Genomic DNA, 24,178 nt, shown 5'->3' on the forward strand with positions numbered 1-24,178 from the left:
TAGTAGATAGCATTTCTAGTAGATGGCTGAATATTCTCGTTACCACATTGCAAAGGATGTTCAGTGAGGTCTACTGTTATCTGGACTACTAGAGTATTGTAACTCCCAATGTCAGATTGAGTAAGAGCTTGAAATTTATTCCTATCTACTGTACTCCATGTTCAATAATCTGCCTTTATCTTATATTAGAAGAAACTTGCCTCTGAATAAATTAAAAAACGCACTAAATGTAATTCTGAATGAAAATGCTTATTGTTCCGTAAATTAATTTTCAAATTGTTGAAAATATGATATTCAGTGCTGTGAGTTTATAAATAGTTTATGTCTTTTTTCAATGTATGATTTAATTTATTCAATTGTACTGGGTGATGATAATTATGACTTGATAAGACTGATTTGATGAATGATAACACTATTCATAAGATGACTACTAGATGTTATGAATTGAATTGCTCATTATTGTATAACAGACTATAAGATGAATCCTTTAGACAAGGCCAATCGCCTAATCTACATCCAAATTGTTTGTATTTATCGGTCAATATATTTCTTATTCCTAGACGCCAGCTAAGAAAGGGGTTTCAATTTTCGTAGAATAAGCACGTAGTTCAAAACTGTATGTTTTTCAAAAATTGTTGTGATTTCAAATTCAAATTTCGTTTATCACACACATAGGCTATACGAGAATTAAGAACTAATGAGAAAGTGTCCCGGAATAAGGTTTATGATTTTTGTTCTTCTGTATTTATACTAAGTGACATATTTATCAGTGATGGCTCTTAAACTGTAGGTTTATTATTAAATAACGAGTTTGGAGCACCAGAAAAATGGGATTATATTTTATTATAATAAATATTCAAAATTACGTTTCCAACCCACAATTATTGTCTTATTGTCATGTCCTTAAAGTTACTGTAAACCATATCGGTTGGGACTAATCAAGGTTTATTTAGGGTGGTTTTAATTATTAGTTTATGTGTTACAAATAGTTCACCTAGATTTAGATGGCAATTGAAACATTATTGATCTAACTAAAGCATGATATTAGTGTCAAAGACAGAAATCTGCGTTTTAATTCATTATCATGTGAGAGAGAGAGAGAGAGAGAGAGTGAGAGAGAGTGAGCCCGAAGGAAAGGGTATGTGTAAGAGAGTGATGTGGTTGAGTGGGAGTGACAGAGTTCGATATATTATATGCTATATGGTGGGTGAGGAATAATAGTGTGTCCCTTACGCTACACTCACAGATATATATATATATATATATATATATATATATATATATATATATATATATAAACCATAACCATAGATTTTGCATGCTATCTTTTCAATCTTTTGAAACAGCATTTAGTTTCTAAGGTTGGTGAAAGAAGTTTTCTGCATTCCATAACAACAATCTGCAGACTGACGTCTCGGGTATTAGAACCAAAAGGCCTTGCTTTATAGAACTATAAATACTCATTCAGTATTACAATGCCTTGCTTCCATGAAACAAAGCAAATGTCTCCCGTTAGGTACTTCTGGAAAGCCCGGTCAATTTGTCATCGGTGGTGTCCAGGTAGAACTACCCTGCTCATAGACTATGTTCACTGAAGCGTAAAACCAAAGTTAACCAAATGCTTCTATTTCTAAAAATTCTATTGCCAGGTATAAAGTACTGCACTTTGGCGGCAGGAAGAAGATGAACAATAATAAGGAGAAAAAATATAGATAGGAGAAGATTATAACCGTTGAGTACACTATTTTATCTATAACCACTCTTTTGACGAATTGAAAACTTATAAATTACTGGTGGTACTCCCATACAGTAACAGTCAGGGGTGTATTCAAATACCGTTGGATAACATCTTTCCAATATTGTTACATTCATCTAGAAGTATATAATCTGTTCTTTCTTACATTGATATCACTTATGTATAAGTTACTGCAGAATCAAAATTATTTTATATTGACTGAACAATTAAAAGTCACATTGAAATAGTTATTTTGGAGTTTGGTGGAAATAATACATTTACATGGAACTCAATTTATTCATTAAAGGCAATCTACATAATTCTAATAGGTTCTGGTAACACATAATGATAAAATAGGTGTTCAATGAATTAATGAAGCCTAACAACTTTAAATATATTTCAAATTATTAAAATTAAATTGATTCTACCTCGGTGCAAGTCAGCTTCACATTTGTACATGTATCATTGTATCGAATTATTAAATATTTGATGATTTTGGTAAAACAACATTTTAATCCTGGACTAGTAGTTCTATGAACAGTAGACCTCGCGCAATTATAAAACACAGCCTCGTCTCATACTGTCCATAAGAGTAAATCCTGTTTGTATGTTGTGTCGGCAAGATGTCGGTGTGAAAACGGCTAATGGCTGTTGGGGTTAGTGTATCAAAAATATGCTAACATCAAAATCTAATCTCCTTCAACAGGTCAGACCGAGTTGAAAGCAGATAAAGGTCGAGAGAAAATACTATGTTTTCTTTCCGTTATTAATTGCATGCGTCATTGCATGCAATGAATAGTCAACACGACAGCTGATTTTTTACTAAGTTACATTGATATATTAATTGCATGCATTATTGCATGCAATTAAAAATCCACTCAACAGCTGAATTATTATGGATGATTCTATTCTGATTTTTACTGTAATATTGGCGTTCGAAGGAGACTTTACCTATTGTATTAACCTAAAATGCAAAATTTTCAAAAAACCTTGTATATACGTCGAGGCACAATTTAAAAAGAATATACCTGTCAAATTTCATGGTAATCTATTGCTGCGTTTCGCCGTAATTGCGGAACATATAAACATAAAGAGAAATGCAAAGCCGTCGACTTGAATCTTAGAACTCATTTCGCTCGGTCAATAAATCGAAATTTTAAGAAACCACAAATATCCTGGATGAAAAGGGGAATCAATTGTTATGTATAGATTTGAATCTGAATGTCTAGGATCCACTAAAAAGTCTACTAAATTCATCATTTTTTCTCCACAGGAGAAACGTTTAAAGCTGGCTTCAAATGATGTCACCACATTATTAACATATGTAAATTATATATTTATATGTATGTCACGTGGATTGAAGGAGCGTTGTTTGTGACGTTGTTTGTTGATTGATGGAAGATTCTATTTTACTATTTAAATAAATCATAATGTATATTTACTTATCCACTTCGAGATTTACATAGTGATAATAAGTAGGAAATGAAATGTATAGCAAACACTTCAGTTGCTATGTAGGCCTACTGTATTGTATTCTGTAGTGTCTTATTTTTTACTGAAGTGATGAAGTATCAGAAAATACTATCATTCAGCATTGTTATGTATTATTTTCAATGTCATTTTTTCTCTTTCTTTTCAATAATTTAAAATTTGTTATTATTTTAAATAAGTAGATAACTTAACTATTGTTTGTTTTTAATCATATTATTTGTATTTTTTTTTCGTATTGTTATAATACTTGATAGAGAGTTGAGTGTAAGAGAGGGTCGACTGCGCCCTAACTTCGCTTTCTAAGAAAAATAAAGGCAGTCATTCTATTCTATTCATGTCACCATAATATATATGTATATATATTAAAAAACAGATGACATCCCATTTATTAGAGCAAATGGAATGCCTTCATCTTCATGTGTAGGCAACACACCACACCAACCTTGTTCCTGTGAGACTGACCTTGTCTCTGTGACACTACACTTGTTCGAATGGGACTCTACCCCTCTTCTTGTTCCACTGACACTACTTGTTCCAGTGAAACAGACCTTGTCTCTGTGAGACTCACCTTGTCTCTGTGAGACTCACCTTGTCTCTGTGAGACTCAACTTGTCTCTGTGGGAACTTGTTCCTGTGAGACTGCCATTTATAAAACTACTTGTTCCTATGAAACTTGTCTCTGTGACACTAATATCGTTCAAAAACACTACTTGTCTCTGTGAGAACTTGTCTCTGTGATACGGACCCAAATGTATCAGTAGGGATAGCCCTTTCTGATGGAGAGAAAAGCATGTATACACTTTTTTCACATTAAGTGTCAGCGTATGATGATCAAGCCATGACTTCACTTTGGTCAGACCAGACTCAGTCAAACGCTTGGTCTCTTGCCAGCTGGATCCAGTGAAAATCAAAGCCGTATCATCTGCAAAGGAGATTGCATGACATCCGTTTATGAGGATTTTTAAGAGATCATTGATATAGACTAAAAATAATATCAGCGAGAGAACATTGAGGAAGACCATATTCAGACAATGTCACTTTGTTGGTTTCAAGGATCTGTACTCTTTTATGCAAGTAACCTTTAAATAAATTTGACACATTTCCCCGGAAACCTATTCTCTCCAGTTTATGCAGAAGGACACTATGAGAATGGTAGGCCTTAGCCAGGTCTAGAAAAACTGCCAGGGTTTTTTTACTGTTTTGGAAGTTTTGCGTTATAATTCTTACCAACTCAGTCATTGCGTCTTCGGTGGATTTTTCCTCTTGGAAACCGTATTGGTTAGCAGCAATAAATTTATATTTTTCTAAGTATACCAATATACGTTTCTTAATTATCTTCTCAAAAATTTTCGATAGATTGCTGATAAGTCTGATGGGGCGGTAATTCTCGGGCGCCTTCCTGTCACCAGATTTATAAAGTGGAATTATTTTTGTAATTTTAAAATGAGATGGGAAATGGCCAAATTCGAAACACTTATTAAATAACACTGACAAGGGCTTAGCTATGTACTCAGCAATATTCTTCAAGCATATGTTGCCTATTCCATCCATCCCCGGAGAAGCATTACTTTTCAAGGCATTACTTAATTCTAAATATTTTATATAAGGTAGTGAAATATCTATGATCAGATATAATTAATATGTAATTAATTGGAAAAGCAATTTATAAGCATTTCAAAATCCCTGGTAGCATAATATTATCATAGAGTAAAGATACTGTTTAATTGCCTATTTATTTGCCTCTGATATTATCCTCTAAAATTGAAAAATTGCACTAATTTTCTGTGTTTCAGTTGCTGCTGTATCCTCGACAATTGTTGTTTATTACGAATAATCACTGTATTTGAGTATCAACTCACTTGAAAAATAAATAATGTAATGCATAAATTGATTGTTGACTAGCATACAGTGTGCCCATCACCCACAACCCAGTTTAGACGCCAATTTAGGCTTAATAGGATCATGCAGCATAGGCAGCTAATTATCGGCACGCCACTCACCTAAACACGATATTTTAACAGACCTAATCAGGGAATCAATTTAAGTAATTTGGCTTTCTAGCGAGCATTCGCATTCTTAAAAAGGAATGCTTTGTTTCCAGCTGAATAGGTTTCCAGCCATCACGTATATTTTCGATATTCATGAAATTGGATGTCTCTCAATGTTGATCTTTATTCCCTGAAAGGTTTTGCTACTGGATTTTTCATTGCACTGGAGTGGGTCTCGATAATTTTCTCTACACATGAATGATGTGGTTTGATTTCAAACGTAAATACGATATCCTGTTTAGATTAGCTGTTTGAAAAAAACATTCTGAGAGCAGAAGTATAAAAATGAATAATATTCCAAACTAGACCGACCATAGGTCAATTATAATTTTCATAGAATGCATTTTCTTCAAATGAATTCTTCGTGGGATTTCAAATTTATTGGAAACAATAAATTGAAATTCGCATTTGGGGATCTCAAGTTCTCCGATTTCTTGTCTCATTAATACAGATAATTACATCGATAGAATATTAAGAGAAAAATGGTTCATACTGTTGTGGATGTGAAGGAGTTCTTCTCCCGACTTATTCTTCCAATTTCTTTTTTTCTTGATCATGTTAGAATTAGTATCCCCTATGTAAGTTAAACCTGATAGGATGACTTGTTGATGTAGTGTATTTTGTTCTATTTTGTTGATTTAAACAATAAAGCATGATTGTATTTGGACTTTGAACTAATTTGATTCGTTATAACGTTTACCGTAACAACTTTTCTTAAGCTTCACGAGAGTCTTTCATAAAATTAATATTTTTTTTCCTTCATAAAACTGACACAGTAAAGACAAAAAATGTACTATTCTAAAAAAACAGTAAAATAATTCACCTATAAAACAAAACAACTGAGAGATCTGATTTCAAATCATGTATAAAACAACTCCTCAATTTCATTAAAATATGTACTATTCTAACAAATCAGTACAATAATTTGAAATAATTAAGAGATCTGATTTCAATTCATGTATAAAAGAACTTCTCAATTTCATTAAAATAAAAATTTAACAGAAAAAGCTTTAATTTTTTCAAAAAAGTGACTAGCCAACCCGTATATGTAACTTGAAGAGGTAGTTTATTTACGGTAATCTACGAGTAGCTTGGAGCGCTGTAATCGTAGAACCGTTTATAGGCTTCACATGAATGGTTTGTTACAACAACAAACTTTCTATTTCTTAGGGTCAATTTCACCATATTCACGTTAACGCTACGTTTAATAATCTCCAGTTAACACTAACTGATGATTTGAACGAAAGATTGAAATATTTGATTTCACCAGCCAAAATATATCAAAACTAACGCTGCGCTACTAAACGCGAGATCAGAGTAGATCAAAGTGGCAGTGAGCTTCCATGACAATGGGCGAGTAGTGACTAGATAAGAAAAGAGCCAAGAAAAATCATCAATTTTTGGGAAGATAGAGAAATTATTGTCAGAAACTGATACAGATACAGCAATATAGTATAGTTTTTTTTAAATAAAGTTACGCAAAATATTGAAGGAAATGATTCATGCAATGAATCAAATGTGAATTACATATTTTCAACATGAAAAATGATTTTATTGAACATAGTTTAATAATTATTATTCATTAAGGTTAGTTGTTGGTTATTGATGTTATATGTTTTCGTATCATATTGATCAGAATGGTTAACACATTTGAATACGGTGCTATAATTTATATGGAATTTAAATATGCTGATATGCTGAAATCCATAATTATTATTCATATCAACCCACAGCTGGGAGAAGCTTTGATAAAATATATAAACATAGAACAAAATACTTTCGAATCAACAGTAAACAAACCTCTGTCATATTGCCATATCTAAACAAAATATTACAAAAGTTAACAGGCCAATAGTCCAATATGATCACAATAATGCCATTGGATTTATTTGTTCCATCGAGATTATAAAAACAGTTGTATAACTCTCCAGAATAAGTTTGATTTATACCCTCCATAATATTGTAGGACAATATATTAACATAAGTATTCTTAGATGGAAGATTGATTTTATATCCTATAAAATCCTATTCATCCTATATTCTACATTCACCTTATATACTATATCCTATATTCTTCCTGATATGAGAATGAATATAATAATCTACCTAAAATGAATGGGCACCATGATAAGGTAGATTTGGTTCATATAAATGTTTGTTTGTGAGGGGTTTTGGGTTGGTGAAAGTAGTTTATGGGGTTGATTAACGATTCTCCGAGTTGGGGAAAGTCACTAGACCGTTATCCCAGAAATGATTTCTACGCTCTAACAAATAACACTCTTATTAGATAGGGAAAATGCAGTTTCCTTGTAAGCAATTTGGCACAAATATTATCATAGAGGTCGGAACAGCGGTGAGGGACTCCTCAAATAGAGCCCGCTTCGTGAAAATAGTCACGCTAGTCGAATCTCCACCAAGAATAAATCTTCTATTTCGAGAAGCTCCAAAAAGGCAGCCTGAGTTAGGTAATATATTCTACTAAATCATTTTCAATTGTGAGTTTGTAGTTCTACAATAATTATTGATATATTCTTCTATAATTTCTGGATGAAAACGTTCATAGAGCTATTTGAGGTTTTCAAGATTAATTACAAGATTTTTTATGACAAAAATTTAGTTTAGTTAGTAGTGGAGGTGGTAATGTGGTAGTTTACACCATTGAATAAAATGACTTGAAGATTATTCTTTCATCATTTGCGATCATATTCATCAATCATGTTGCTATCCATATCAAAGGAAAATACACGAATGATTACATACATGATTATTACATCATTATCAATCTCTGGTAATAATAATAATGAATTTATTCAAGAATGCATAAGTGAACTGCAGCTTCATCTTTACTTGCAGGCTGTTCTCTTTTTAAATCATACTTGGTGCTTTCTCTCCCGTATTATTTGTCTGACGGCGAGACATATCCAAAGTGTGTGTAAATGATGAGTGTTCTAGTGACAGTGTCATGCACGTATCAAGTATACCGCCGTAAGTGTATTTGCATTTTGCATTTATACTCCTAGCTATGATGGTAATTGGAAGAGGTGGGTTTTCATCAGCATTAAGTCATGTTACGATAAGGTGATGGAGTGTGAGGGCTCCGTTACTTCACGGATGTCTCTTACTATTATCATAAAGCAACGGACATGTCAAAAATTTGAAATTCTGGTTTCGTGAGTTAACGGAAGTTTACATAAGTTTCCAGAAATAGTAAACTATTCTGAAAAATAATCAGTTGATTTGGATGCTTTCAAGCACTATACATTTAAAAAAAATTATCTATTCCAAGGGTCGAGGGGGTCGGGTGCGTTTTATGACACACTTTGACCAAGAATGAAGTTGAAATCGTCCGAGCATGAGTTGAGATCACCGAATTGATAGCATTTGAACAAAAAAATCCAATTCCGATGTTGATCAATTCATTAGTAACTCAAATGTACAATTTATTTTTAATTAAAATGATTCGAGACTCTTTATTGCAGGTATTAATTTTATGACTCAGTTTCTCTCTTCTTATTGTTTCGATTTAATAAATCGATGAATAACCTGAAAACTTTATTTCCCTCTCCAAAAATAAATTCATCTACTTCTTATTCATCCTCTTCTTCTTCTTTTTCTTCTTCTCCTTTCTTTCTTTATCTTCTTCTTCTTCTTCTTTCTTACTTTATCTTCTTCTTCTTCTTCTTTTTCATATTTTCATAACATATTTTTCTTATTTTCATTATTTACTTTTTCTTTTTCTAACATAAATTTTAATGCATTTCTGCAAACTTATTCATCATCCCCTTTAATTTGGCGTTTTTTTTTATTAAACTTAAATTGGTTCAGTGGTTACTGAGATCTCAGGGTTGAACTGTTCATTAAATATATTGATAGTAGACATAGACTGTCTTCAGAAAGTACCTTGTTTTTAATGTTTCTAATATGCCTTTTGATATTTTTTGTTACAACTATTATTAAATTATGAAATGGAGTGAATCTGATTTGAATTGGAATTGAATAACGTTTGAACTATGTTCATAACTGACCTGGCCGATGGAATCCATCAAGCGATACTGGTTTAGTTGAAGAAAGCTGCCAGACTTGTCGATGCTGACACGGCGACTCTCCTTGAGAGGCGGGCGACGCCGTACGGATCGCGGTGAAGAATACGGCGAGAATGGCACATCCGGATAGATCGGACGCCGCACCGGAACCAGACACATTCCGGAAGTGGCCGCCACGATGACGGAGTCATCTGTGCCTCCCACAGCACCCTCCTCCACCTCCTCCACCTCCTCCGATCTTCCGGATGCTCCGGACGCTCCTCCGGATGGCTCTGACAACTGCTTGGAAGGGGCTCCGGCCGCCTCGGATCCACCGGACACTCCGGACTTCTCCGCCTTAGAGATGGGGAGAGCCGTTGCCCCCTCCAATTCATCAGCATCCTCGTCTACGGCCGGATGTCTGCAGATAAAAATATTATCATACTATAACACATTCACGTCAAATAAAACCACAAAACATTGTATTTTCTACTCGTATCATCGACAGAGTATCATGTAGATGTTTTTACTTGCGGATGATGCCTAGATGACCTTTTGGCTAGTGCGTGGGCAATGGAGAGTGCAAGGGTGAGTTAAGAAATGATCAAACGTCTATGCCTAATCGATGGGGTTCGGCGGGATTCGAACTCGCGACCAGGTAGCACTAGCAAACTGAAAGGTGCAACGCCTTTAGTGAACTCGACTATCTGGTTGACATTTAAGTAGTAACAAAAGTAGTAGTCTAGTAGTCAGTAGAAGTAGAAATAGAAATTCAGTATAATGTTGATGTCAGAGTGAAATCTATTCAAACCTGACTTCATTAAGTTATTTCCAGGCTGAGGTCATATCAAGCTAATATAGAGCAAGAGCATGAAACTTGAAGCATAAAACACATAGAAACAACCTGACATTGAAAAGCATTAGCAAATAATATATACCTCCTAAAATGTTAGACACGGCTAACACGGCTGCACAGCTGTTGGATTGGATACATTCATTCTTTTGATAGTCTTCGTTCAGAACAACTAGCAGGCGCTCGTTTTGTCTAGATACAGCATTATAAAATACACAGAAGATAGCTCAACAACATTTAAAAGAAACATATCCACAATGAATAATCCTATGGAAATAAAGATTCAAGGGACTCTTTGAAAATAAAGGGACTCATCGAGAGAATCAAGATTGAGCTGAGGATTGAAATCTGCTCGATGTGAATGATTCAAATTCCTCTCCAATAGGCCTACGGTGTGGATCATAAAGTGATTCATTAACGTCAATTTTCAAAGGAATAGTTCAACCACATGATGATGAGACAAATAGTTCGCCAATAACCACGTAACACAATAAACCCGGTTCAACGATTTGATGATGAGACGAAATAGTTCATCAAAATATGCGAGATACACGGTGAAATAAGCGTGTTCTCGTGATGTGAGGGTGTATCAAATAGGATTTCAGTGGTTAGCGAAAGTTTACGGAGTGTGGAAAGAGGGGGGATAGTGCTGCAATTTCGATTATAAGACTGATGACGTACACCTTCATCGATTAAGCCGAATTTAGAGGCGCAAGGCAGTTACGTAAATAAAAACGTTGAATACGCTTTGTATGGCTCTCAGTGACGTTGTGCCAATTCAAGACTCCAGACTTCTTGTAAACAAATCTGTTTGGTTCCTTCCAGTCTATTCGCAGACTGAAATAGTCCAGCTCCAACTAAAGTTGCTCTAGTGCTACTGTACTGACATAGCTATACAACATGCTAGTGAGATTCACTTTGAACTAATAGATCAACATTATTGATTCCCATTCAAAAACATATTGACAGTTCGACGTGTGTATCACTATAAACCACCTATAAGCAACACTTCCTACAAGTAACACTACTTGTCGTTTTTGAACTAGCCATATCGGGCCTCTATTCTCTGTCTGGTTTACTCTATTGCATCTAGTTCACTCATCTAGTTTCTTGGACGGGACTTGAATAGATTCAATATTAATTACCCTAGTAGCGGAAATGTCATAGAAAAGGCGATTTGTCTGTTTTCTATTCCTCTATGACTACACTAAGAGCATGCACAAGCTATGTATGTGATTTTATACTAAATTTCAGAAATTCTAAAAACGCAATAAGAGTTGATCACATTGATTCTATTGATAAAATTTGGTCATGAACATGAAGTAACATTATAGAAAAAAAATTATTCTATCAGTTCGCATGTGCAACATTCATTCACACTGTATGAGCCTACTGGAGTGAATAAGTAATAAAATAAAATAATATGATAATAGAATACACTCAAAAGAATAATGGAATCCGAAGATATTAACTGACAAACATCTCCTTTTTTCACATTCTTTGAAACACGGCTGAAAATTTTACGGCTCCTTTGTTAGTGAGAGAGAGTCAAACAAAGCACACAATTATGAACTTATCTCATCATAAATTTATGAGGATTTGCGATTAAATCCATGACTCAGGTATTGTTGATTACGTCCAATTCAGGAGAGACAGCAAAGACTAAATAATCCGATGTAACAGGAATAATTTGAAGGTTTTGGAATGAGATGTTCTTTACTTTTGTCTTGGTACTCTGCTTAGTTCAATATGATTTCTAAAGAAAGCGGACTGATTACTGGAAAAGGGTAATCAGTAAACCCTTCTCACCTTTTGCAAAGTACTCAACAGTAGTGCTATCAAAATCTATATAAATGTGCCTTTGAAAAGGATTCGATCATGATGCTCTGACGAGATAATCAGGAATAAGTCAATTTCGGATCCCAATTTAAAATGTGTTGGTCTAATTGAATATCTTTCCAGATAAGCTGCAGATCATGAGTTAGCGTTTTAAAGTTATTAAGTGGAAAGCGACTTTATAATGGAATTCGAATAACGTGAACTATAGTCGTCAAGTAAGTTTCTCGTTGTTTGAATATTATCGCCTGACTTGTCTGCTGCCTCCTTCCACATTTCTCTAAATTAAGGTTCACTTTCCGTCAGCGTTTTTCATAAAATACCGTAACACCAATGCTTACAATTCAAAAAAAAAGTTTCAAGTGAATCTCACTATAAAACAGAGTCTTCGTGGAATATTGAGAGGATTGATGAACAAATCCAGATTGATTGGAAAATATTTGTTCCAATGTAATATTTGTTCTAAAGTAATGTGTTGTGGAGACTTTTCTGCGTAGACACAACAAAGAAGAACAGCTTTGCTTTAGAAGCCTTTTCGTATCAAATCAACTATGATTTTATAAGTGAAACGATATTAGTTCCTGTATATCCGAAAATATTTGAAACGTTTTAGAAAAATTCGTAATTCAGTACTCGTTTGAGATAAAGATTTTATTAACTAATAAAATAAAACGATAATAATTTCTTGATTTAGCGAAATTGCAAACTTTGAAATTGTTCATATTTTACAACTTATACTATTCAGATACCTAAAATTAATTCAACACGCACTAGTTGAAATTATACACAGAATGATAATACTATTATTGTTGTAAATTTTTACAGATGAAAAATATGGTAAGAGGTAATGTAAGCAGATGAAAAGCAGATGAGAAGAATATGAGAAGCAGATAAAAAACAGGAGTAATATGAGATCCATCGATATTGAAAATTGATTTATAATAGAGGAAGAATACGCAGGTATATTTATACAGAATGTCCCACCAAGGTTGTAACAGTCGTTGACCATAGATTTTACTCGACATTTCTGACAAAAAATGTTCAGTAAATTTTTCTCCTATCGACCTTAGTTTTCGCATATCGATTTTTCGATATTTTCAGAATATGCCTACTTCTGGTCATTGCATACCAATAACTCGAAAACTACTGGTCGAATTTCAATTTCAAGGGTATTGTTGGAAAGAGCAAAACATTTCAAACAAGAATAGTTTAAATTTATTTGTTGAAAGATATTTTGTAGTTTTTTATTAGGGCTTAAACTTGAAAAAATGCTATTCTTCAAATTCAAAGTGAAATTTCAAACCGTTTTTTCTCGAGTTTTCTCCTGGTGATTAAAGTGGTTTCAATATTTCAAAAACTTTTCCATTTCATAAGCTTTCGAATGAGTATAAATTCGAAAAGGTAAGTTCCATGATAAAGTGTTCAAAACTGCTAATATCTGGGATGAACACCTTCAAAATGAGGAAATTCACAAACAGCATGTATCAAGTGGTGATCCTAGGGTGAAATCACCTGATTTCTCTCTGACAATATTCACAAGTTTTAATCAACATTTTAACATTCTACAATGATATGACTTTTTCAATAACTTGCACTATTTCCTGTACCATGAATTCTGAATAAAATAAGAAGAAGTGTATGTTTCAGCCTATTTTCAGTATAGTTTTCAGTTTGCTTTCCAGTTAATTGGCATGATATGTATCAACTTTGGCTAGTAGAGAAGTGTTCGCGTTCATTATCATGAAATATACCTTGATTGAGTACTTGAACATGGTATTGGTGTATGGAGAGTGTGGATGCAATTCAAGAGATGCAGAGACAGTATACAGGAGACGTTTTCCTGACCGAAAACACCCATCTGCTATTGTAAAACACGTTTTTGAGATTGACAGATGTCAAGATGGTAAGGGTCTAGGATCAGTTTCAAGGTACGAGAGGTCCGTCTTAATTTCTGAAGCTTTTGAGAATCTTATTCTAAAGTATTTCGAGCTGAATCCTCGATCCAGCATCCGGCGGGCAGCTGGGATGTTGGTTGTTTCAAGAATGATAGTTCAAAGACTATTTTATGATACCCCAGTTCAAGAGTTGAATGAACCTGATACTGTTTTAAGGATGCAGTTTTGTCGTTGGATATTAGCACAAGATTGTATTTCAAACATTTTATGGACAGATCACAGATAAAAGTACGTTCACAAGAGCTGGTGCTGTAAATTTTCACAATAACTTTTCCACATATATGGACCTTTCATTTTCTCTGCAAGAATAAATGTTGAAGTTTTTATAGACTTTCAGGCCAATGATCTTCACGAATTGATGGAAGACGTGCCTCTCAATTTGTTTTTTCAGTCATCAGTTTTTTCAATTCATTCATTCATCTACTTTTAATTATTATTCTATGAATAAATTTTGTTGGATCTTGTGAAAGTGTATGATTGATATCTTATATAGGATTTAAGCTATATGCTACAGATAATAATGCAATAATCAGGTGATTTCACCCTTTAGGATCATCATTTGATGCATGCTGTTGTAAATTTCCTCATTTTGAAGGTGTTCATTCCAGATATTAGCAATTTTGAACACTTTATAATGGAACTTACCTTTATGAATTTATACTCATTCGGAAGCTTATGAAATGAAGAAGTTTTTGAAATATTAAAACCTCTATAAACACCCGGATAAAACTCGAGGAAAAACGGTTTGAAATTTTACTTTGAATTTGAAGAATAGAATTTTTTCAAGTTTAAACCCCAATAAAAAACTACAAAATATCTTACAACAAATAAAATTACATTAATCCTCATTGAAATGTTTTTATCTTTCCAACAATACCCTTGAAATTGAAATTCGACCAGTAGTTTTCGAGTTATTGAGTATTTAATGACCGGAAGTAAGCATATTCCGAAAATATCGAAAAATCGATATATCTCGAAAACTAAGGTCGATAGGAAAAAGTTAACATTTTTTGTCAGAAATGTCGAGTAAAATCTATGGTCAACGGATATTACATCCTTGGTGGGACACTCTGTATATTATATAAAAGCACGTCGAATTCATTTGATAAGAATACGTGGTGGATAGGAATGAGGCTTGGCTGGCTGGGTTGTCACAATGCAAGTGATTGTCAACTAATTGAGGAGCAATGCTATTGTTTGGAAAACATACTTGAAAATGAGGCATTCCGGATGAGTATAGAATGTAATTCTTTCATTCATTATCACATTCTATACTCACTGGATGTGTTCTGCGATCTGCGTTATTGAAAACTTCAGCAGGAAAATGAATGATGCAGTTCCGTGACCAACCTCATCAACATCAGCACTAGTTACACAAATAACTATTTTTGTTATCTAAGAAGACAATATAATAATTTGTGGAAGAATATTTCCACGATCACGGACAGTTACTAGTCACTGGGGTTGTGTGTATGTGTGTGTATGTGTGTGTGGCACACACACGCGTGCCTTACCCTCCAGAAAGTCATCGAAAACTGAAGTTTTGTAATCAACAAGTGAAATGTCTTTATTCAACAGGTGATTTTCGTGGAAAAAGCATGGTGACTATTTCACCATGTAAAAGACTTTCGGACTTTTTTGTCCGACAAGTCAAGACACTTGGACTCTCGAGTGTATATATTTCCAGTAGATAACTTAATTGTCATGATGCTCATTGTCGAGTATACTCGAGTTTTGAGCTCTCTCAGAAAATACTTCTAGTTCTTTGTGTGTCTTGTTATTATCATTGTGATTCTCTGAACAAAACTCGTGCAAACAAAAAAGCTTGTAATATATTTCAGATTTGCTTTTTCAACTACTTTCATTCAAAACAAGCAAGCGCGTGCTGACAAAGCTTAAAAAGTGAGTTTATTCTTCCATCTTCATTTTCCTGTCCTGGCATTCTTATCAGTTTCATTCAAGGCCAGCTCTTGAAAAGAGCCGGTGTTAATGAGCTGAGAGGAATTTATTCTGGCGACTATAAACTGAGTTTTCAATTCGAAGTCTAGAGGTGGAGAGTCATTGCAAAATTTCCATAGAACTTTCGTTTTGATATTTCGTGTGGAAGTGACTCATTGAAATATTTTTCATAGTTCAAGTTCTTCAATTATTATACTTGTTTACATGTGGATCGGATCTTGCACTAATGGAAGCACGAGAATTTTCTATTAAGGAGTCGAAATAAAGTACAGTATAAACAGTTTGTAATTCAACCCGGAATTCTGACAGTCGTGAACAGCAGCAGACTTAGAGGAAATTTATTGTAAACTCCGCCTACTCTCTTCTAATTGGTCGACAGTTTGCAATGTATCTATTTCTAAACAATGGCAATAAGTAGCATGAATTGTTTGCTAAAGGTAGGCGCACACAGATCGTCATTGGACGGACGGCACGCATCGGACGGATCGGACGATTAGATTTGATGCATTGTTTTCAATTGAAGTGTGCATACCTTTACGATGCGGATAGGTATGCGCACTCCAATTTCAATTCAATTTTCATGTATTGCCAATTAGAATATTCAAAACATATTACAAAATCTTTATAATATGACATATCATTAAAAATATAAATAAATAAGCATAATTACTCATACATATACTTGAATAAAATTAAAATAAAATATAAAATCTAGGCATCACCAGCAAAAAGAAAATCTTTGCCCGCTGGTGAGAGTTGCAAAACAGTTAAAGAAAAACATAATATTTCGAAATAATGCAGAAAGTTAAAGTTAAAATTTAACTAATAATTACAAAATTTTATAACAGCAGAATCATGAAAAATCAAACTAATATTGTGCAGAGAAAATACTATAAAATGTAAATAAAATAATCTAAATTAAATTGCTATATTTAAGGTAAAGAAATATTCCCTCTTAATCCACTCATTGAAGCTCTTTTTACTAATTTTGAAATCCAAGTCAAAAGGTATTGCATTGATCAGTTTTACTGCTTGTGTAAATTAGCTGTCTTCTGATCAATGGAAGTTTAGTAAGATAAACTTGAAATTCCTCTGTTACACCCGGTCTGAAATGATAAGTGTTCTTGATCAACTTTGGGAAGATATTTTTATTTTTTATCAAGTATTTTATTAAGACTTTGACATATAGTTGTCTCACGGTAAAAACATCAAAATCCAGGAAAATTAGATTAGTTGGGTATAACCTTGGTTTATTCAAGATAGTTTTCATTATATTTTTTTGAATGATAAATAGATTTTCCATGTGTACATGATATGCAGCACCCCATATCACTAATCCATATTGTAAAACTGATTCAACTATGGCATGATAAACGGTTTTTAAGTTATTTATATTCAATATTTTGTTTAATCTATAGAATTTATAAGAAATGTAGTTTAGTTTTTTACACAGAAAAGTTATATGAGATTGCCATTTAAAGTTTTCATCAATTATTACTCCAAGATATTTAGTATTATTTACTTTTTCTATTTCTGGGTAGTTACATATTGAATGATTTGTGCAAAGTGAATGCAGTTTCAGCTTTAAACGATTTTCCGGTTGTCCAGTTGAATTTAGTGAAAATGTTATATATTTTGTTTTGTTTACATTCAAACTCATGGTATTCATGTCAAGCCATCTTTTGTCTGTCAATATATCTTTTTCTGCATCGCTGAACAAACTCCTCCAATCAGCACTGGTGAAGACTATTGCTGTATCATCTGCAAATGACACAATCTTGCCATTTTTCAATTTTAATTTCAAAAGATCATTTACATAGATAAGGAATAAAATCGGTGATAAAACAGTACCTTGTGGTAAACCATAAGATGTCAGGATTAGGGTGCTTTTCTGTGGATTTAAGGTCAATATTTGGGATCTACCCTGTGAATAGCTTTTGAATAAATCTAAAGTAATTCCTCTTATACCTATTTTTTGTATTTTTTTTTAAAAGTTTGTTATGTGGTATTGTATCGAAAGCTTTTGATAAGTCTAAAAATATTGACATAGTTTTATTTTTGTTATTCAAATTATTGCTAATCTGATTCACAAAACTACACAATGCATCTTCTGTGCTTTTATTTCTTTGAAATCCAAACTGTTGTTTTTCTATAATATTGTATTTGTCTAAGAAGTTAATTAATCTTTGTTTAATTAGCTTATCAACTATTTTATCTAAATTGCTTAAAAGGCTGATTGGTCTGTAGTTACTGGGTTTAGTTTTGTCACCCCCCTTGAATATTGGTTTCAGCTTTGCAACTTTAAAATGATCAGGGAAAGTCCCTGTTACAAAAATTTTATTTATAATATCAGCTAGAGGCGCCGCTATATACTGAGCAATTTGGTTCAAAGTAAAGTTGGATATGTTATCTGTCCCAGGACTAGCTAGCCTTTTTCTGTGGCCTTTTTTTTCAATTTAGATATAATTTCTTCTACATCTGAAGATTCAACTGGAGTTAGGAACCATGAATTTTGAAGGGTACTATAGTTATTAAATTGCAGATCCTCTGCATTTTTATTAATATGTATAGCTTCTGCATGTCTCATACCCACTTCCGCAAAGAAACTACTCAATGTCGATGCTTCAATTTTTATGTCTTCATTTGTATGATTGCTTTCATCTATGCATTTCCAGAGAGTTCTGGGGTTTTGACTGAATTGAAAACAATGCATCAAATCTAATCGTCCGATCCGTCCGATGCGTACCGTCCGTCCGATGACGATTTGTGTGCGCCCTCCTTTAAGGAACGATTAAGGAGGTTTGACAGTCTAGAGTTTTGATGAGTTAGTTAAGTCTCATATTGCACCCTTGAGATTGGAACATGCTTGGAAGAATAGTTATTTTATTATTTGTAATTATTTTCAGACCAATTTCTTATAGGCTTACTGGAATGATTAGTGGCTTTGTAGTTCAGAAGTCTTATCTATTCGTATAATGACTTGTATAAAGTGTAAATTTCTGGAAAGCAGAATTTGAATTGCGATAAGAATACTTAAGGACTGACGTGCAAAAGGAGAGCTCCCTAAAATATGTCGTGGACTTTCCATTACAAATTGTGACGGTTTTTTTCTACAAGTGAGAGTAAGCTGATCATCCCCAGTTTTCTGCTCAAATATATATTTAAAATCATATTCATAATGTGTATTCTCTACTTTTTATGAACTATAAATAGTGATGGTTTTGTCACCACAAACGACTGGTGCAACGGCCAGTTCGAAAACCAGCAAAGATAAGGCTGCTAATGCACCGGCTCATCAACAGCAGCAGAGTAATCATTATCAGCAACAGCAAAACCAAATAATAACCGAGGCACTAGAGGCGCTACTTTTAAAAGATTATTTCGACGACCGCTTCGCTGCAAGACTGGAGACCCGTCTGCGTGATGATCTATTTGAGATGATCTATTTGATCCATTTGTTTTGCAACAATGATTCTAACCCGTGTCAGCAACAAGCTTTGTCACATTTATCTGATGAATCGCATAGTATCTATATTATAAAATTCAATTTTAGAAATTCGTTACAGAAAATAAAGTTTCTGTTTGTTTGTCAAAACAGTGTAGGAAAAACTATACTATATGCTCTTGCATTTGTTTTCATGAGTTTACTACTGTCAAAGGTGTAAACTTGAGTTCAAAGTGTTAGCAATGCTATTTTCTAAATAAGTCACTTGACTGATACTATTACATCAGTATCTCTTTCCTCATGCATGAATCTTTTCACCCAGCTTGATTCTAATTTTATAAATCTATGTTTGGTTTCCCAAAGTCTTTCTTGTAAGTGTGTGGCTTCCAAACTATGAAATATCACACTTCCCTTCTCCTCCAAAATGAAGAAATTATCCAACACTGTGAGTAAGAATATTGTACAACAGCTAAAGCCAATGAAATTATAGTGTTTTTTCACCCTCGACTCTTCACTCTAACTTTGAGTGTGGGTTAAGAGTAGTGAGATGATTCATACTAATCTGGAGAGTGATCATTTACTGTAATCTAATTCATGTTGAAAATGTACATCTAACTAGACATATTTATTGTTTAACAAAGGATGCTAACAACAAAAATTCGTACCAAAAATATTCTATTGCTTGAAGCAAAGTGTTAAGTTTACTCAAGCAAAGAGTATCTTACTTACATCATATTGTAATCTTAATTTTCCAGCATTGTGGTGTTATTACAGTATTCCATAAAAGGTTTTCCATGCTTGTGACAGAAACTCAATTGATAGAAAATCTATGTTCCTTATAGCATTTGACACAAATTATTCCTCTTGATAGACAAATCTCCTTCGACAGTGTAAGGGATTGTGATCACAAGTCACTATGATCGAAATACACTCAAGTTTCTCTCTCAAATTTGTATTTCTTTTTCAAATTCTGCTAGTTGCTGTTCCCCGAATGTCTCTGTGGCTTTCAAAAAACTCTACTCATCTAGTTGTAGCTTATACATCTCGCCTGATAGAGGAATCAAATAATAGCTTTGCTTCTTGCTCTGTGATTTTCAATCATTTGTATTTTGTCTACATTTAACAATCTGTCTATATATGGATTTTATTTTGGACTTTTACAGCTACATATTTCTTCTATTTGATTGAACATCTCTTGAGATGGAAATCTTTCTTGTTACTACATCTCAAGCAAGAAGGGAAAATATTGGGAGGACGTAAAAAACAAGGTTGGTACAGTTAAGGATTCGAAAATGTTTTGAAAGATGGTTAGAAAACTTAAAGGATATAACGCAACACAAGCAGCACACGCAGCACACATAAGTGCAGAAGAATGGATAGGTCACTTCAAGCAATTATACACACCTTTGAGAGTTAGCGGTTCAACGATATATGCAGAGCCCTTACATAACAATGATATGCTGGATAGGGTGATCAGTATGGAGGAAGTCAACTCATCATTAAGAAAATTAAAAAATGGAAAAGCTCCGGGTGAAGATAGAATTCCCGCTGAATTCTATAAAAGAGCCCCTTTAGAATTTAAAGAGTTAATGTGTAAATTTTTTAATGAAGTTTACAATAAAGGAGTATGTCCGGTAGCTTTTAAAAAATCAATAATATTTCCCCTGCATAAGAAAGGAGACCCTAAAGACCCAAATAATTATAGGGCTATTTCATTTGTGAACTCAATGTACAAAGCTTACGTAGGTATCCTCTTGAAAAGGTTAGAAGAATGGGTAAAATTAAGGAACATTATTGCGGAGAACCAAGCAGGTTTCAGGGCGGGGTACTCATCCATAGATAACATATTTGTATTACAGAGTTTAATTAAGTATTATACAAACGTGAGACATAAGAAAGTTTATTGTTTTTTTGTTGATTTCAAGGCCGCGTACGACTTTATAGATAGGGATGCTCTCGTGTATAAACTATTAGAGATAGGAGTTTCAAATAAATTTGTCCGCATGATCAAAGCCTTATATGAAGATACGTCCTCAGTTATATGGTGTGATAAGGGCGTAACAGAAGATATCAGGCTTGTAAGCGGATTAAAACAGGGTTGTTTGGTATCCCCAATTTTATTCAATCTTTTCACATATGATATCTGTGAGAGTTTAGGCGGAGGCTTGATGGTAGGAGAATCAAAAATAAATTCACTTTTATATGCGGATGATTTAGTTCTCTTAGCTGATAACGTAAATGTAATGCAGAGTATGATCAACAGGCTGGAGCAATATTGCAACCGATGGAACTTAGTTTTGAACAGGGAAAAATCCAAAATGATAGTGTTTAGGAGGGGTGGTAGATTGAGTAGAAGTGAGAGATGGCATTACGGTGGGGAAGCTATTGAAGTAGTAAATGAATATAAATATTTAGGAATTACGCTTACACCCACCTTGTCACTAACAACACATTTTGCGAGTAAATTGACGGCAGCGAGGTATGGTATCAATAGTTTATGGCGTAAGCTAATTGGTAATGATGAGGTACCAGTATCTACGAAATGGAATTTTTCGAAGCAGTTAGCAAGTCAACAATCACATATGCAGGGCAGGTTTGGGGATGTCAAGAGAGGGAGGATATAGAACGTTTCAATAGGTTTTTTATTAAACGATTGTACGGTATACCAAAGAATACTCCCAACTACATAGTATATTTAGAAAGTGGTAGAGATGTTATGTGGCTTCAAACATTGAAAATGAATTACAAATACATATTAAAAACTCTTGCACAGCCGGATTCTAGATTTACGAAGAGAGTATCAATATTACTGACGCAGAAGAAGAGTGGTTGGTATAAAGATTGGAGAAAATTATTTTATGAATTTAATGAAGAGTGGGTAGATCCCATGAACCAACCAGATCTTTGGGGAAGAGGATGCGAAAAGATTGTGGGCAGGATACGTGATAAATTTCAAGGTTTATGGTGGGACAGGGCAGCAACTTCTCAGTTTCATCAAATTTACTTTAATTTAGGGAGGAATGGATTGCAATCAGGTTATATAAATGACAATAATAAAAGAAGAATGATCAGCATTATTTTTAGGGCGAGGGGAGCATTATTGCCATTGAATTTTAGAGTGGATCGTGGAGAAAATAGTTACATATGTTCTTTATGCAACAGTGGTGAGGTGGAAGACACCTATCATTTTATTGGAAGATGTAAAGCCTTATCGGAATTCCGAGTAAAATGGTTCGGCTGCTCGGTTATGACTAATGAAATGGTACATGAGTATTTGAATGGCGAGAATTGGAAATGCTTAATAGGTTTTTTGACATCAGCACAGAAATATAGAGATTTTCTTGTAAGGGAATTTAATTTTTAAAGATAAAATTAGACTTGGTTTACATAATATTATCGATTTATCTATGTTAAATATCGGTTTATTTATATTTATAGTAAGTATAAGATTAATCTTCTGTAGCTATTAACTTTTATGATATGATTGTATAGGTAAAATTTTCCTTGTCTTTTCTTTTTCTATGGCCCTATGGTAGGAGATAATGATGCTTCATATGTAATTCAAGTTTTTTCTCAGTGTAATATATTTGATAAGTTATGTAATTTACAATACATATGTGTACATTTACATGTACACATTTACATTTTATACATGTGTAATTTAGGTTCAATTTGAGTTGCCATACATTGAATTTATTCATTCATTTATTCTCTTGTTATTGTTCATTGAGTTACTTACTCACCATGTCATATATTCTATTTTAAATTTATTTCATAGTGCTGGCAAATGATCCGAGGAATGCTTTTTCAGTTGTTGCTGAAATTATTATCGAATAATGAATGATGTTTTTCAAAAGTGTAGTGATAATATTAGTTTAGGACAGATAAGGATGAAGCTGCTGGGGGTTGCTTTTGGTCTTCGATAACAGTTTTGGTTTACGTTTGTTGTTTCATCAATTATATTTAGAAGTAGAATCCGAATTTTTTTTGGGAGAATTTTCTATCAAGATTAGATAGTAGAAACTACTCAACTCTGGCTGACGGCTTCGGCTAAGCTTATCGAATTTGAGCTAATAATACAATTTTTTTTAGTTGTTGTTCTGTTACACTAGTGACATTACTGATTACTTGTGAAATGTATCTTTTGTTTCCTGAAATAAATTCGTTTATCTATCTATCTATCTATCTATCTATCTATCTATCTATCTATCTATCTATCTTGAGATGGAAATCTTTCTTGTTACTACATCTCAGTAAACATGTGTATCAAAAGAACCGCTGATTTTTTTTTTTGTCTCACTTCAATTATCTTTGACTGCATTGTGATCAATTGCATGCGATCTTATACTATTTCTTGATGTCCCTCTAGAATATTATGATTGATCTTTTTGTGCTCTCTCATTCATCATCTTTGCTTCTTGCTCTGTGATTTTCAAATCATTTTTATTTTGTCTACATTTAACAATTTGTCTATACGGATTTTATTTTGGACATTTACAGCTACATATTTCTTCTATTTGATTGAACATCTCTTGAGATGAAAATCTTTCTTGCTACTGCATCTCAGTCAACATGCATATCTACAGAACCACTGATTTTTTGTTACACTTCAATGTAATTATGTACTTTTATCAATTGTGCACTTTGCTCAAGTACTATCATTAAAATTTCATCCATATTGCTATCTACAAATATGGGTATGTTTACATTCTACAATCAAGTAGTATGCTGCTTTCTTTATTTAGCTGCAACTAATATACTGCATCTTTACATCAGTGCAACTTTACTGCATCTAATTTTGCTTCAACTCTGATGCTCCATTTTCTCAATTTTG

The 24,178-nt window shown here is 33.5% G+C and overlaps 1 protein-coding gene across 8 annotated transcripts in view; it reads right to left on the minus strand.

The window, feature by feature from the left end:
- Positions 1 to 24,178, minus strand: part of LOC120348926 (calcium/calmodulin-dependent protein kinase kinase 2-like) — a 525,835-nt gene that overhangs the window by 135,399 nt on the left and 366,258 nt on the right. For all 8 annotated transcript variants that reach the window (XM_039443397.1, XM_039443398.1, XM_039443402.1 and 5 more), the window contains one exon: positions 9,300 to 9,717. In XM_039443397.1, coding sequence (XP_039299331.1) covers positions 9,300 to 9,717 — 418 coding nt within the window. The remainder of the gene's footprint in view (positions 1 to 9,299; positions 9,718 to 24,178) is intronic.

Source organism: Nilaparvata lugens, chromosome X (assembly GCF_014356525.2).
Source record: "Nilaparvata lugens isolate BPH chromosome X, ASM1435652v1, whole genome shotgun sequence".
Classification (NCBI taxonomy): Eukaryota; Metazoa; Arthropoda; class Insecta; order Hemiptera; family Delphacidae; genus Nilaparvata; species Nilaparvata lugens.